The sequence below is a fragment of the Hippocampus comes genome, unplaced genomic scaffold, assembly GCF_001891065.2.
Source record: "Hippocampus comes isolate QL1 unplaced genomic scaffold, H_comes_QL1_v1.1 scaffold46, whole genome shotgun sequence".
NCBI lineage: Eukaryota > Metazoa > Chordata > Actinopteri > Syngnathiformes > Syngnathidae > Hippocampus > Hippocampus comes.
Window position 1 is genome coordinate 266,046 of NW_017805780.1, and position 14,338 is coordinate 280,383.

The 14,338-nt window shown below is 52.6% G+C and overlaps 2 protein-coding genes across 2 annotated transcripts in view; both read right to left on the reverse strand.

Moving 5' to 3' along the window:
• Positions 1-3,267: 3,267 nt before the first annotated feature.
• On the reverse strand, positions 3,268-14,317 carry LOC109524743 (proline-rich protein 12-like). The gene is made up of 13 exons (XM_019884818.1): positions 13,643-14,317; positions 12,800-13,009; positions 10,981-11,055; positions 8,657-9,473; positions 7,387-8,000; positions 7,192-7,308; positions 6,686-6,819; positions 5,565-6,349; positions 5,383-5,502; positions 5,136-5,233; positions 4,928-5,059; positions 4,484-4,579; positions 3,268-4,225 (listed from the first exon to the last, which is right to left on the reverse strand). The coding sequence occupies exons 1-13, from the start codon at positions 14,189-14,191 to the stop codon at positions 4,091-4,093; spliced, it is 3,882 nt and encodes a 1,293-aa protein (XP_019740377.1). The 5' UTR covers positions 14,192-14,317; the 3' UTR covers positions 3,268-4,090.
• LOC109524739 (proline-rich protein 12-like) overlaps positions 14,191-14,338 on the reverse strand; it is a 15,759-nt gene continuing 15,611 nt past the window's right edge. Inside the window, exon 7 of the mRNA XM_019884802.1 lies at positions 14,191-14,279. Coding sequence (XP_019740361.1) covers positions 14,191-14,279 — 89 coding nt within the window. The remainder of the gene's footprint in view (positions 14,280-14,338) is intronic.

Sequence of the window (14,338 nt, forward strand, 5' to 3'; positions counted from 1 at the left end):
TGTGGTGTCCCCCCCCCCCCCCCCCTCCAATAGAATTTATTTTGTGATTTCCTCTCTTGATTTTCTGTTTGGCGCATTTTATGTTTGCTTTTCTGCATGTCATTGAAGTCATCGTTGATTTACGTTTTCAGGGGGCGGTCACTGAACGACTCTCGAGCAGAAGGCACGGAGACCGAGAACGAGAAGGACGTGCCTGTACAGCAGTTGCTTGAGTTGTATGTTTTAAAAAGAACCAACACGGCAGCTCTTTTTGTTTTCTATCGTTTTGCTCTGCTGCAGAAACTGCCGTGTGACCGCAAGTGGGGCTGCACCAGCGCTACGCCGGAGTTAACGCTCAGCGGCTTTGTACGTGTGACCGCTCCACAAAATTTGCTCCGGTGTAAGATATATCGCAACAAAATACATCGGTGCAGCACCGGAGCAAATGTGTGCCGTGTGAACACACCTCATGTTACATCATTGTGATAATTATTGCCATTTGTAATTTCAGAAGTGTGTATCAAACTGGTAGCCCTTTGCATTAATTAGTGCACTAGAAGTAGCTCTCACTTTCAAAAAGCTTGGTGACTCCCGCCATGCATCATACTCATGTTTTGGCATTCGCGGATGCGAATATTCAGACTGTTTTCAACAATTTTAAACTCAATGTCCAAGAATGACTTGGGTCGTCTATTATAATTAATACATGTAGTGACAAGGTTGTCTTATGTGGTTTGATCACGTTTTTTCATTGGGAGGGGCTGATCTGGGTCTGATACACCTGCCCTTTTAAACTGCAAGCACTTGAGTGGTAATGAGGCAAAACGCCAACAGAGGGTAGCAGTGCACCATTTTAGATTAAAACTTTGCTGTTAAAGTGCTTTAGAAACCACTTTATTTTATTAAGAGGGAACATCATTTTCATTCATTTGCTCCAGATATTTTGTCATTTTTTTATTCCACTGCTGTTGATGTTTTTGTTTTTTTCCCCAATGGTATTGTTCCAATGTTTTACTGACTAATTTTATGCAATTATACTATGCAAGTCTGAATTTTAGTGTTGTGACAACTACACATCCACCCCTTACTTGTCAGATGGCCTCTGTCGGTTTGTTCAAAGTCAGGTATATATTGCATATTTATTATGGTAGCCAGCCTCAGATCACACAGACAGTGACCAGGTGTACATGGAGACCTTTTCGTCATTAGAAATGAAATCACTCCAAATGAAGACTCATGTTCACTTGTTTACGTGTGAAGTGATCTATTCCGGTCTGCTGTTTACAAGCACCACTAAACAGATCAGCAATGTAACAGCCGTGTGACCAGCAGAGATCAACAAAACCATCACATGATTTATCGTGCAGTGCATGCATCTACTAAGCACAGTAGTTGTCCTTTGATTACCAGGGATGAGAGTGGTGAAAAAAATCTGAAAATCAGCCGGGGGTCTGGGGGCCGCAGGGTCCATGGGGCAACGCCCCGGATGGGGGCCCAGGGGGCAAAGCCCCCGGAAGCTAATGGGTTTTAGAGATTTTAAAGCCTTAAAACCATTAATTTTATCAACAAAATTGAACATTTTTGTTGAAATACCATCCTCTATTTCAGTGGTGGGCAAACTACAGCCCGCGGGCCAGATCCGGCCCGTTGGTCTATTTAATCCGGCCCGCCGAATGTTGGTACACAATTAAGGTTCACTGTGAATGATTGCATTCATTTCATTTGTGCCAGCGCCAACTCAAGCAACTCCTGGTCGACGTTGTTGTCTACGCACTATAAAATGGCAGCATCTTACCAGGACTCTTCTGCGACGTCTGAACTTGTTTTAAAGTATTTGGAACGTTTTAATCAATGTGTTGCTTTAACAAAAGTAATACAGGGATGAGAATTTTCCGCTTTTTGGCGGGATTCCGCTTTTTTTCCAGTCAAAATGGACCTTTTTTATATTGTTCCAAATCCGTTGAGAAAATTTTAGGGGGTATGGGGGTAGGGTCTGGTGTTATTTCTGGGCTGCCGGACTTACTTGTCTTCGGCAGACAAAGGACTCGTAATGTTTACAAATAAAGTTTGCAAGCATCCATTTTGAATACCGTTTTTTCTCGCGAAGCGTTAGTTTGTCGTTACTTCGTATATGGGCTAAAACCAATGTCTTCCTTGTTTTGATTGGTCGCTAAATCGGCAAATGCAGAATCACAACCAATCCGTGTTTGCCTTCCTAAACCCCTTTTCCGCGAATTCTGAATGGTTTTGCACGAGGGATGTCGTGTATTGAAATTACTCGTGTATGTAGTCTGTATGAAACAAATGCCGAATGTTATCGAGACTCGTGACGAAGCTAACGTGTGTCAGATAGATGCGGATCTGAAAAACAAGTTTCAATGGGACTGGTTGGATAGAAAGCTGACAGTGTCCCCAGTAGGAACCAGTAAAGAGGAACCATTGTCTGTGCTTGTGTCGGATTTCGTGAAAAAGCTCGATGTCACTGGTAAAGCTCTGTGTACAGTGTGTGACGATATCATTCTATACGGATCGAGAGAATGCGAAAGCTTTACAGCACAGGTGTCGAACTCTGGCCCTGGAGGGCCGTTGTCCTGCATGTTTTCCAAGTCTCCCAGTTGCAACACACCTGATTCAAATGATCAGATCATCAGCAAGCTCTGCGGAAGCTTGACATTGAACCTGTTCATTTGAATCAGGTGTGTTGCAACAGGGAGACTTGGAAAACATGCAGGACAGCGGCCCTCCAGGACCTGAGTTTGACAGCTGTGGTCTAACGATCCTGTGTGTCCGTGTTAACCCATTACTCCACGAGGGGGCGCGCTTTACGAAGGCCTTTCAGGTGGCGCATCGTGGAGCCAACTGCTGGTTGTCCTCATTTTGTGACTGGGATGGAGGTGAATCGGGTCATGACGCTAGCGCGCTTCTCAACCATCGATCTCAAGCAAATGGGAAGACCGAGCACTGCCTCTTGGATGCAATTTACATCCCTGTACTAATTACAATAGTCTTGATTCAGGAAAAATCGGTTATTATCCATTATGGACATGCAGGGAACTTAGCATTTGCATTTTTCATTTTCAAGTGTGTGTGTAGGCGGCCCGGGGGTCCAGTGGTTCGCGCGTCGACCTCACAGTGCAGAGGTACCGGGTTCATTTCCGGCTCTGGCCTCCCTGAAACGTGTGTGCTTGTGGAGGGCGGTGGGGGACACTCGTATCTCAAGGCACCGTTGTATTATGGTCGCATGTAAAATGACTGAGAGCGAGCCAGAGAGAATGACCATCGTCAACGTGTCATTCGAACGCTTTTATTGACTTGAGTCAAACACAGGAATTTCATGTACAGAAGAACTGGAAAGCTGAGAATGAAGAAGCTGTACACTATTTACACCTCATAACAATATGCTCTGCAATAATCTCCTCCGAGAGGTCAAACGATGGCAAATCTCAACAACAGACAGCTAAAAAGGGACACACATGAAACACGGACATTTGAGCGTTTGGATCATTCCGTGTCACGCTTCCTTGAAGAAAGTTTGCTTTTTTTGGACTTCTTGTTTCTCCACGTGTAAAATCCTCTCTGCGGTTGTCTTTTGAAGAGCAAAAATAAATCATCTCAATCGCTTTCAGACTGAGCCGGGTCGAAACGAGGGAAACGATTCCATCGTCACCCGAAAGCGAGTTTTAGCCGCGAGAAGCAAACATGACAGGTGGGCCATTTTTTCGATGCCCCTTTGAAAACATACACGTGGTCCCAAAATGATTTACAGCCATCAATCCCTTTAGGATGAGCTTCTTTTTTTTTTTCTTCCACAAATGCCGTCGTATAAATGATCCAAACCGGGGTTATGAATGCCAACCGTCTATCGACAGCGTGTGTGCACACTTGCTGAATTCCTGTTCGGGGGGTGCCGGCCACGCGATGGTCGCTCCCCTCACATCCTTCACATTCACTTGCAAATTCACAAGGTGTCATTTTCCTTGAAATCAACATATTTGGAGCGAGACGTCCCTCAAATCAATCCACAACGCCTTCCTCGATGCGTCCAGGGATTTTGCTCTGGCGTGCGGGTTGAGCGGCCGGACGGAGGGAGGTCCCCCCTTTTTTGGTCTTTTCAGGCTTTGCCGCCGAGGCCGAGCAGCTCCATGAAGGAATCGAAGAGGCTCTCCAGCCAGCCGTGGTTGGCCATGCACTGCTGCACCACCTCCTCCTGGCCCGGGTCGTCCGCCGCCTGCTCGATGCTGGCCGTCTGCAGAAGAGTAACAAACATCCCTTGTATTGGTATTTGCTAGCGTTCGTCTTTTCGTCGTGTCACTTGGCGCCGATGTTTCGGACGTCCTCCCGTGAGCTTCTCACGGGAGCTGGCAGGAATTTCGGCGCCTTCCGGCGTAACCAAATCCCGTCTCCTATGGTGTGACTGAAGTTCAGTTGCAGCTCGTGACAAAGGAGAACCGATTGGGTCGGCTTCGTTTATTTGAGCGCAAAGCGGCGGCGGCAGCGCTCTTACCTCCTTCTTGCAATGCAGGAAGGTGTGATACTTGTAGTGGTGAAGGGAATGATAGAGGCTGTAGACGCGGCATGTTTCAAGAGAGAGCTTCAGATCCTGGAAAGAGACAGGTCATTTTCATCGGACGCCGCCGCGTTTGACCTTTGCCATCGTCACTGCGCTCATGCGACAACTGCGCCGTGCTTTTGGCGACGGGCAAAAGTCACAGTTGGCGTGGAAAACAAAGTCCCGCATTCGAGGTGACGCTGTTGTCACGTGACCACGGGGGAACGGGCGTCCCGTTCGGGGCCCAGCGGAAAGAGACGAGCGACAGAGCGGACGCAGGGGCGCAACGCAGATTCCGATCAAAGAAGTCGTTCTCGGAGCGTTGGTTTGAGCGGCGATCGGCCGGCGTAGCAACGGCGAGAAGAAAGCTGTTGTTGCCATGGCAGCAGTGGCACTTACTTGTTGCTTAGGAATGCTCCTCTTGCCGCGGTTGAGAGTTTTGCGGTTGTAACCCTCCCCGTTGAGTCGAACTTTGACAGTTCCCGATTCCAGCGCGTCCGCCGTCATTTTCGGAAAGATCTGAAGAGCCTCCTGGCGGCGCAGACAACAGAAAAAAAGTGGAGCTTCCCCTCGGGCGGCCCCCGTTGTTGGGAACCCGACCATTTACCTGGTGCTGAGCGCTCATGCCGACTCTCCTCAACAACCTTTTCTTGCGCTCGTTCAGCAGACTGTCGATCTTCCTCATGGGCGGCAGGTACAACTCATCTAAGGAGGCGACGTTCCAAAATGACATTTGAGCCCATCAAGCGAAGCGTGCGCGGACGTCCTCGTCAAAATGATGGCCACTTATCTCGGCGGCGTCCAAACTACGGACGGCCCAGGGGCCATTTGCATCTGCCGACGCGCGTTCTCACCGTCGGTGTCCTCCAGGGCTCGGATCATGTCGGGGTCCAGCGCCGTGCTGACCAACATCTCCACGTAGCTCCGAAACATCTCTCTCATGGCTCGGCTATTGAGTCCAAGCCGCAGGGGTCCTGAAAGGAGAAAGCGACGTCGCTGAGCTCGGCCGTCCACCCCCCCCCTGCCAGACACTGACCTTCGTCTTCGCTGGGGAGTGACGAATCGGATTCCGATGAGGAGGACGGCAAATCCTCGGTCCACTTCTTGGTCTTCTTGGAAGGAGGCTCCGTCCGGTCCGGTGACGCGGCGCCTCTGGAGCGCAGCGTCGTCTTCTTCTCAACGCCTCTTTTCTTGTGGGCGGCTCGCGCGCACTGCAGCGCTCCTCTCCCGACCTCCGGGACGTGCCTTGCTCCTGCGCATCCGCCCGCCTCCTTTTCTCTTTCCTTGCGTGGGCCCCCGTCGGCGCCCCCCGTTTGCGGCCCCGCCCTCTCTTTCTCCTCGAGCCCGTCCTTCGCGGGCTTGGGCCTCTCCTGTTTCTCGGGCACCTCGCCTTGGCTCTCCCGCGGCTTCCTTTGGTTGGCCGGCGTGTCGCGTTCCTCTTCGCTCCTCTTCTCGCTCTCTTTGGGGTCCCTCTCGGCTTCTCTCTGCCGGTCGTCGCTCCGTTCACGCTCCCCCTTGAGGCTGGCTGTTTTGTCTGGTTCTTTCTCCCCGTCCTTCGGCTCATTTCGTTGGCCTTTTTCCGCAGTCTCCCGCTCTCTCCCGCATCTTTCTCTGCGCTCCCTCTCCCGTTTCTCCGTCTCCCTTTTTTCTCTCTCCACCTTTTCCTTCCGCTGGCGTTCTTTTTGCCCCTTTTCCGCTTTCTCCCGTCGATCCCGCTCTTTCTTCTCCTTGGGCTCCTTCTCTTTGTCCCCGTCGTCTCGCTCCACCCCGGGCGGCGTTGGATTGTGAGCGGTGGCTAGTTGTTTTGGTAGCGACTGGCGCCTGGCGGGAAGCAAAGACGGACAGACTGAACAAGAAACACGGAGTTGTCCGGTTCTACTTCGACGACTGACGTTTCCCCCCCATATCTGAGGCGATTGTTCCGCCGTTGGACCATCGCACATACTGGACCGGACATCAACAGGGGTTGTTCTGCATCTAAAATTGCGCGGCGGGCACCCACGGCTAATTTTGCGTCGCCCACAGTCGGTCGGACTGGGGGCGGGGGGCGCTCACGGGTACGACGGCGTTCTGAAACGGCTGCGCTGTCCAGAAAAAGTGCAAAGCTTTTGCCGGAGCGGAGCCGACGGGGGGCCCGCACGCAGACGCAGGACTTACCGCAAAGTCAGGGCGGTTCTGTGCCACGGCTTTCTGGAACACACTCGAACGTAGTCTTTCTTGTTGACGTTCTCCAGGAACTTCACGTACAAACGCTGGTATCGCATTTTGGCATCGCCGAAGTAACCCAGATACTGTGGGAAGAGACATTGGGAAGAAAAGCAGACATTCCCTTCATACCGTTTGGGTAATATCGCTATCTGAACGGGTCGCCGGCCCATGGCATCGCACGGACAAACAGCCATCTGCGCTGCCACTCACACCTCGGGACCACTTGGAGTGGTCCATGAACACGCCGTGCGTGTTTTGGGATTGTGGGAGGAAAGCGGAGTACCCGGAGAAAAGCCACGCAGGCACGGGGTGCACACACGGAGGCCGGAACCGAAGCCTGCACCTCCGCGCTGCGAGGCCGACGCGCTCACCGGTCGACCGCCGTGCCGTAAGAATGATAAGAAGAAGAAGAAGAAGAAGAAGAAATAGTCGCGGTCGTCGATGGGCAAACTCACATTGCTGGTGGCACAGAACTGCCTTTGGCCATCTTTGATCTCAGGGCTGAATTTCTGGAGCAGGGCTTTTTGCACTCTCCAGATCGGCGGCGGCTCCCGACCCGTCTGCAAAGCCATCTGACGGTGCCAACAAACAACGGGCGCCGGTCCTTTTATTTTCCAGGTACGGGCGGGGCCAAGAGCGCAGGAACTCACCTTGAGCGTCCCGATGTCCTCCGTCCGGATCACAAACTCATCCCGTTCGCGGAAGATGCCCTCGCCTCCGCTCTCGCTGTCCTCCTCCTCGCTCTGCCCCGCGATGGCGGCATCGGCCTGCTTCTTGGCCAGGTGCAGGGCGGCGAGCCTCTGCGATGCCGGCGCCTCCTCCGGGGTCGGGGGCGAGGGCGGCGGCGAGCAAGGAGGGGACGGGGAAGAGGTTGACGGCGAGGAGGGGGAGGAGGGGGAGGCCCGCCCGGCCTCGGGCTCCTGGTCCTGGTCGGAGCACGACGGCGGAGGCGTTGTGGAAGGAGGGGCCACCGAGTGGCTCTGGGCCAGGTTGGAGAGAGGGGGCGAGGGGATGGCGGGAGGGGAGGCGGAGGGGGGCGGGGAGGTGCCCGCCGTCGCCGCCGCCGTCGCTTGGTCGGGCACCCGCTGCCGTTTGCGGGGAGGCGAAGGGGGATCCGCCTCTTCGTCCTGCCGGATCCAGCTTGCCGAGACGGACGTGCGCGCGGGAGGGAGCGGCGATGGCGAAGACGAGCTGGGTGGTGTCGGGGAAACGGAGGGTGACGCCGACGGCGGAGCCGGAGCCGGCGCAGCGCCTGCTGGGGAATCTGGAACGCAGGGAGGGAGGGAGGCGGGGGGATCAGGGAATGCAAAACCAAAGTCGCGCCGTCGCTTTGCCGCCTTTTACTTTGTCGGGCTGCGCTACACTTTGCGACAAGAGGCAGTGGACACTCGCCGGCGGGCCGCAAATGGCAACAAGCCGCCTATCGGTGGCGCTCATCATTCTAAAGAAAGGAGCCCCAAAATGTCTTTCTAAAAGACACTGATTAACATTCCACGTTCCATGAAAATGGGAGGGGTTAGCGTTCTTCGAAAAACATCCCAAAGCTTTGAGGCCGCAGTACAAGTGGCTCGCGATCGCTATGCCGGATGTGCGTCCCCCCCCCCCTGCAAATATCAAGCGAATCCCTCAAAGCCAATTTCCGAGTCCCATCGTGCAACAGCACGGCCGCGTGGCCGGTGCCAAGCCACTTGGCACATGATCTTAATGGTGCAGCGTTTGGCAACGCGTGAACTCGATTTCAAAGCCTCTTGAATGCTGCTAAGCTCAAACGCTTTGAGAGCAGATGACCAGGTGGTTTGTGAGGAAAAGAGAGGCAATTAGCCTCCAAATGAGACGCACGAGTCCCACATGGCGTCAGGATTGACAGCGGAGGGCATTTCCCTCCCTTAAGAAAAGACAAGGCGACTTCTTTTGGATTACCTTCGACTTGAGAAGCCGCCGCCGACGACGTCCGTCCTTCACACGGTCCGTCCGCTTTGGTCACCTCTCGCTCTTGCTGCGGCTCGCTCTTCATTTCGCGCTCGGTGGCCGTTTTGCCTCCGACTCCTCCCCCTCCCTCCTCTTGCTCCTCCTCCTCCCGGCGTTCCCCTCTCGGCTGACTTTGGCCCTCTTCTTCCTCTTCTCTGTCCGACAGCGAGGCGACAAAGTTCTCATCGGGAACGTGAAGCTGACTGTAGGTGAGCATCCCCACTTCGCCTTGAGCCGTGGCGGTCGAGGGGACGAGGGGGGGCACGGCGGGAGGCAAGGGGCTGAGCGCGGGCTCCCGCGGGCTCGGGGGAGAGGGAGCCGACGGCACTTTGACCACGGCGCAGGCCACGGCGGCGGCCAGAGGGTGCGGCGTGTCGTAGAGGGCCGAGATGGCGGACGAGATGCTCTTCTGCAAGTCCTGGTTTTTACTGACCGAGTCTTCCTCATCGGAGGAGAAGGAGGGCAGGGCCTCCAGGTTCCCTTTCAGCTCATCGTCCAGAGGTTTGCAAGGACTCGGGCAGCTACTGAGAGCCAGGTCCGCCCCCGGGCCCGCCCTCTCCTCGCCGAACGTCCCCGCGGGCTGAGGTTGAGGCGGCGGCGGCGAGAGTGGCGCCGTGGGAGTGATGGGTCTGATGCCACCTTTCAGAGAGGGGTGGGTGTCACATCGGTCCTCGAGTGGCTCAAGCCCCGGCTGTTTTTTGCCCGTCTTCAGGAAGTCCAAAAAAGAGGACATGAAACCGGCTTTGAAATCAAAGGCTTTCTCGTCGACCTGGGGAGGAGGAAGAGAAAAAAAAGTTGAGCTTACATTGAATGAAGGAACAATTCTTCATGCATGTGTTCTGATTCTACAGTCCGGTGCTGTCCCGTTTGAGTTGCTCTTTTATCACGACCAGAACGAGAACGACAGAACGGTGCGGAGCAACGCCAAGGCCAAACTATGAAGAAAACTGGAAAAAAAAATGTGCAAATCCATCTTTTTGTTGGCGGGCTTTTTCCTGGGTGCGCCAAGTGCTTGAGATTGTCAGCGGCCAGTGCGTCCAACACACGGCTGCGGTGTCCTCCAATAGAATCAGCACCCCGCTCCGCTGCGCCATCACCCGCACGTGTTTGCGGCGTCTCCCCACTGTGATGTCGCATTTCATCCGCCTGACAACGCACGCTTCTTCTTCTTCTCTGTCTAAAGTGGGGAAAACGAATCCCGTGGTCTCACATTTCGCTGGCCCGTGTGTTCGCGATTTTCATTCGACGATTATGGTGAAAAAGGGCTACGAAAACAAGACGTGTCCTGGAGGTGTTCCTGATGTCAGCGGCCCCCCCCCCCCCAACCTTTTTTGGGTCACGGACCAGTCGAGACGAGCATGCGGGCTGTTCGCGGATGTCAAGCAATGCTAGGAGGGGGACTCCGATTGGCTCGAGAGTCGCGCACATTTCCGCCATGATCGACGGCGTACATTTGCTCACAGCTGGCGAACCGGCGCTTTACGTCACAGAAAGCAAAAGAATCAACTCGTCCGAGAAGCGCTTCTGCCACCTTCGACGACGACATGGCATTCTCTCGACACATCTTGAGAGCAAATAGCAGCGAATGAACGACGCCACAGCGCACAGTTCCACCTCCGCCTCACGACAGATTTTTCTTTTCTCCACACTGCACCTACCAGTTAAAGAAGACGCAGTCTTACATTTGGTCGCAGCGGTCATATATGGCGGCAGAGCGTGCTTTTAGATGCCGACAAGACGGGAAATGTTGAGTTCATTGATCAAAAACCTCATCAGTAGACAAAACAGAATGCTGCCCCGACCCATTCCTGAACACATTGCTCCTCATCGTTGTCCCGCCGTTGTGGAAGACATTTCAAAAGACATATTTAAGGTGTAAAATTGAGAGGAAAAACGTAATCGAGGCAGAACCTTCCAAGTTATTGCCTTATCGGTAGTAAGTCTTAACAGACAGCAGGTGGCAGCAAGGATCCCTTGCACTTGAAGAAGAAAAAAAATACAGTAACCAAGGCAACGGCTGCCCTGGTAACAGTGATCTCTCTCCTCTCTTTTGTCAGTCAGAGAGAACTGGCTGTCAGTCAGCTCAAAGCTTCCTTTTTCCCCCAAATCCTACGCTGGAAATCTAGCACCGAATGTGATCCGTTTGTTTTCTCCCTTCTCCAATCTCAAGTCATTTATGGCGCAATTTCCCCCAGCGAAAAACAACCCGCGCGTGCCGTTTTACGAGCCGTACGCATCAGGATCGGCTTGGCTTATTTTCATGCAATGCAACTTACAGAAGTGGAGATTTTCTGCATAGCGCCCCAGGCTTCGGGGCTTAGTGGATCTTCCATTTCTTTCTTCCACATCATCTGTGTTGTAATCAGAAAAATAAAAAGCATTGAGTAAAAAAAAAAAAAGGGATGAGAAAAGATTTTGGTGGCATCCTTTGGAAAATATGTGGATGAACTCAAAACATGTCTCCGTATTACACAAACGGCGCAGTATGGGAGCAAATTGACATTCTTCATACACTTCCTCAATGTTGAAAATGAGAAGGCTACACGTTGACAGTCACCTCATATCAAACGGAGTTCAAATGGGATTGATCTACGGTGAGAATGTTACTACTGGGTTCATTAAAAGGCTATTGAGTTGTTAAGGCTGCGCTGTATGGTCCTAAAATTGCAGAACTACAGATTGGGGGCGGGGGCTCCAACCCTCCCAGCAGCGCGTACGGAAAAATAACCATGGTTACCAAGTCGGCAAATGAGAACATCTCTGAAAAGACAGTTGGAGTCGCTTTCGAAACAGAAAAGGTTTTCTTGAAGACCAAATATCCGTCGCGCATTTAACGTTCAAACTAGAAAAGGGCTTCATCCTTGTCTCGGTCACGGAGACCCCGTGACATCATAATCACGCCATAAATGTATTTCCCCAAATGAAATGACCTAACATGAGCGGCAGATGTTTTAGTCTCGAGCATAAAAGAACCGTGTCGCTAACTTACTGCAAACTCAATGAAATTGGAACAGAAGTCAAAAGACAAAGTCAAAGCGGTCCACGCAGTTTTGTTTGTATGTTCCATATAAATGATCCCATATTGGCTTTTTTTTTTCATAACTATCAAGTGTTTTTGATTCTCAAGTCTTCCGTGTCTTTAAAATAAATAAATACATCCATCAATGAATCAATATTTCAATAAATCACGGCTCAGCCACAGATTGATATTTTTTTTTCTCCGTTCATCCACAGCCCATCCGTTTGCCATTTTGCCACTCCCCTGTGAGAAAGCCGCTCGGTTCGCCCTCAAGCTGTTGCGAATAATTTGACAGAGGAGATGAGAAACTCTCAGCTTTGGTCACACGTTGCACTCAGCCAGTCCATTCAAATCTGCATTGTCGTCATTCGCGTCATGCTTTCAAACGTTTGCTGCTGAACTGACTCCAAATGCGTTTGCACTTCCAATCGGCTTCCTTTTTCAAAGCAAGGGCAAGGCCGAGGGGTGGTGCACGGCCACACGGCGGCGAGGCATTTGGACCAAGAACTGGATGACGTTGGCAAAGGGCAGTTCACGGGACAATCGACGATGCGGTACGATGGCCGACGGGCGACTCGGCAGTCTGTAAATGACGTCGCCCGTCGGAGATTGCCGAGCAAAAGCATTTTCGCTGTTAAGCGCGTTGCGACGGGTCGAACTATGAACCTGGGTGGGTTGCCTCTAAGAAAATAAATCAATGGAATGCAAATGAACGAAAGTATGCTTGAACTAGGTTTGACTCAACAGATGCTTGGCCAAGTTTACTTCACAATTGACCTTTAAGTGCAGCCCTGGATCTAATCTGTGCGAGAGGGGGCTTTTGGCCACCCCCAAAAACTTGGGAAAAAAGTCCACCTTTAACGGAAATCTGATGAAATGGACGAGCCAATACAAACAATCTACAATAGCTTTCCCGAGCGGCTTTCGCGTGTTTCGAAAAATGGAAGAATTTTCCTCCGTCCATTGTTCGTGCTGCGGCCCTCCAACCAAAACGTTTGGACACCCCTGCACTACGGAGATGACTCAATATTGCACTGTACACATGCAGTAGAATACATTCCATTTGAAGTCCATACCTCTCCAGAAATGTCATGATGCATTTTGTCCTGTGTCTGGTTGAGCTCCTTTCTGCCGATGTCCATGTTGGAACTGGGCCCGGGGCTGGGGCCGAGCGATGCCGCTGACCCCATGGATCCATCAGACAGGGCTGGATCCGTGCCGGACAGTGAGTCGCTCCTCAGCAATGATTCTGACGGGGGCACGGCAGAAACCGGCGTGTGCGTGACCTGAAAGATGGATCGACACCAAGAAAAGCCGTCGCATGGCGATCACTTCTTGAACACATCAGTGTCATCGTTCCTGAGCAGGATATATCCATCCATTCATCCATTTTCTAATCCGCTTTTCCGCACGAGGGTCGCGGGCGTGCCGGCGCCTATTCCAGCTGTCTTCGAGCAGTACGCAGGCTACACACCCTGAACTGGTCGCGGACCAATCGCAGGGCACACATCGTAATCGACGGACATTCACGCTCACACTGACACCTAGGGACAATTTGGAGTGGTCACTTTAGCTAGCATGCATGTTTTTGGAATGTGGGAGGAAACCCACACAGCCGCGGCGAGAACACGCAAACTCCACACAGGAAGGCCAGGACCCGGGATTTGAACCCACGACCTCTGTCCTGTGAGGGGCGGACGCGCTGACGAGTTGACCGCCGTGCCGCTATTATTCTTATTATTAATCAGAATAGTAGTAGGAGATGGGCAAACTCACATTACTGGTTGCACAGAACTGCCTTTGACCATTTTTGATCTCAGGGCTGAATTATATAAATATACACACACACACACACACACACACACACACACACACACATTCATATATATATAAAGTGTAGTATTTCAATTTTATTGTACCTTGATGGGGCTGCCTGGATCTTGTTGCAGCTGTTGAGCCGGTCGCTGCACATGTTGTTGGTAACCGTGTTGCTGTTGTTGGTGATGCATTTGGTGGTGGGAGGGGGTCACAGGATGATGCAAGAGACGTCCTTGTTGCTGTTGCGATATTTGGTGGTGATCTAGCTGCGGTCTGTGATGCTCATGCGGATTGTGTCGGAGGTGCCGCTCTTGGCTGAAGTGTGGCTGCGGGTGCTGCTGATAGGGGAGGTCGTGCGCTTTGCTCATATCTTGGTGCATTTCCACGAGCGCTTCCTCCCTCCTACCCCGACCTCGACCCCTCCCGCGCCCCCTTCTACTTTCCCCAGCGGCTGATCCCATCAGGCCCCGACAGTAGGAAGGCTCCGGGAGAGGGCGGATTCGAGGTCTACCTCTGGGGCGAGGAGGGCCTTCGCGTTTTGGTTTGGTTGGTTTCCTCCCCCTTTTCTTTGGGCCATCCTGGGCGAGGAGCGGTTGCGACTGTCCCAGGGACGAATAGCCGGACGGGTGGCAGAAGTCCACGTCACCCATCAGCGGACCGAGCCCACCGACTGCCGACGCCCCGCTGGACTTTCGACAACTCGAAACCAAATCGGGGAGGAGGTCGGGAAGGCGTCGGCTGTTGAGACGGATATCGGCCGGACCGTCGGGTTTGTCTTCGTCGTCTTCAACTTCATA

Coding starts and splice junctions, on each gene's coding strand:
- LOC109524743 (XM_019884818.1), bottom strand. CDS start 14,191: ATGGGTGACGTGGACTTCTGCCACCCGTCCGGCTATTCGTCCCTGGGA. Junction 6,350..6,685: donor AGAACCGCCCTGACTTTGCG/GTAAGTCCTGCG, acceptor GCTTCCCGCCAG/GCGCCAGTCGCTACCAAAAC. Junction 4,226..4,483: donor TCCTGCATTGCAAGAAGGAG/GTAAGAGCGCTG, acceptor ACTCTTCTGCAG/ACGGCCAGCATCGAGCAGGC.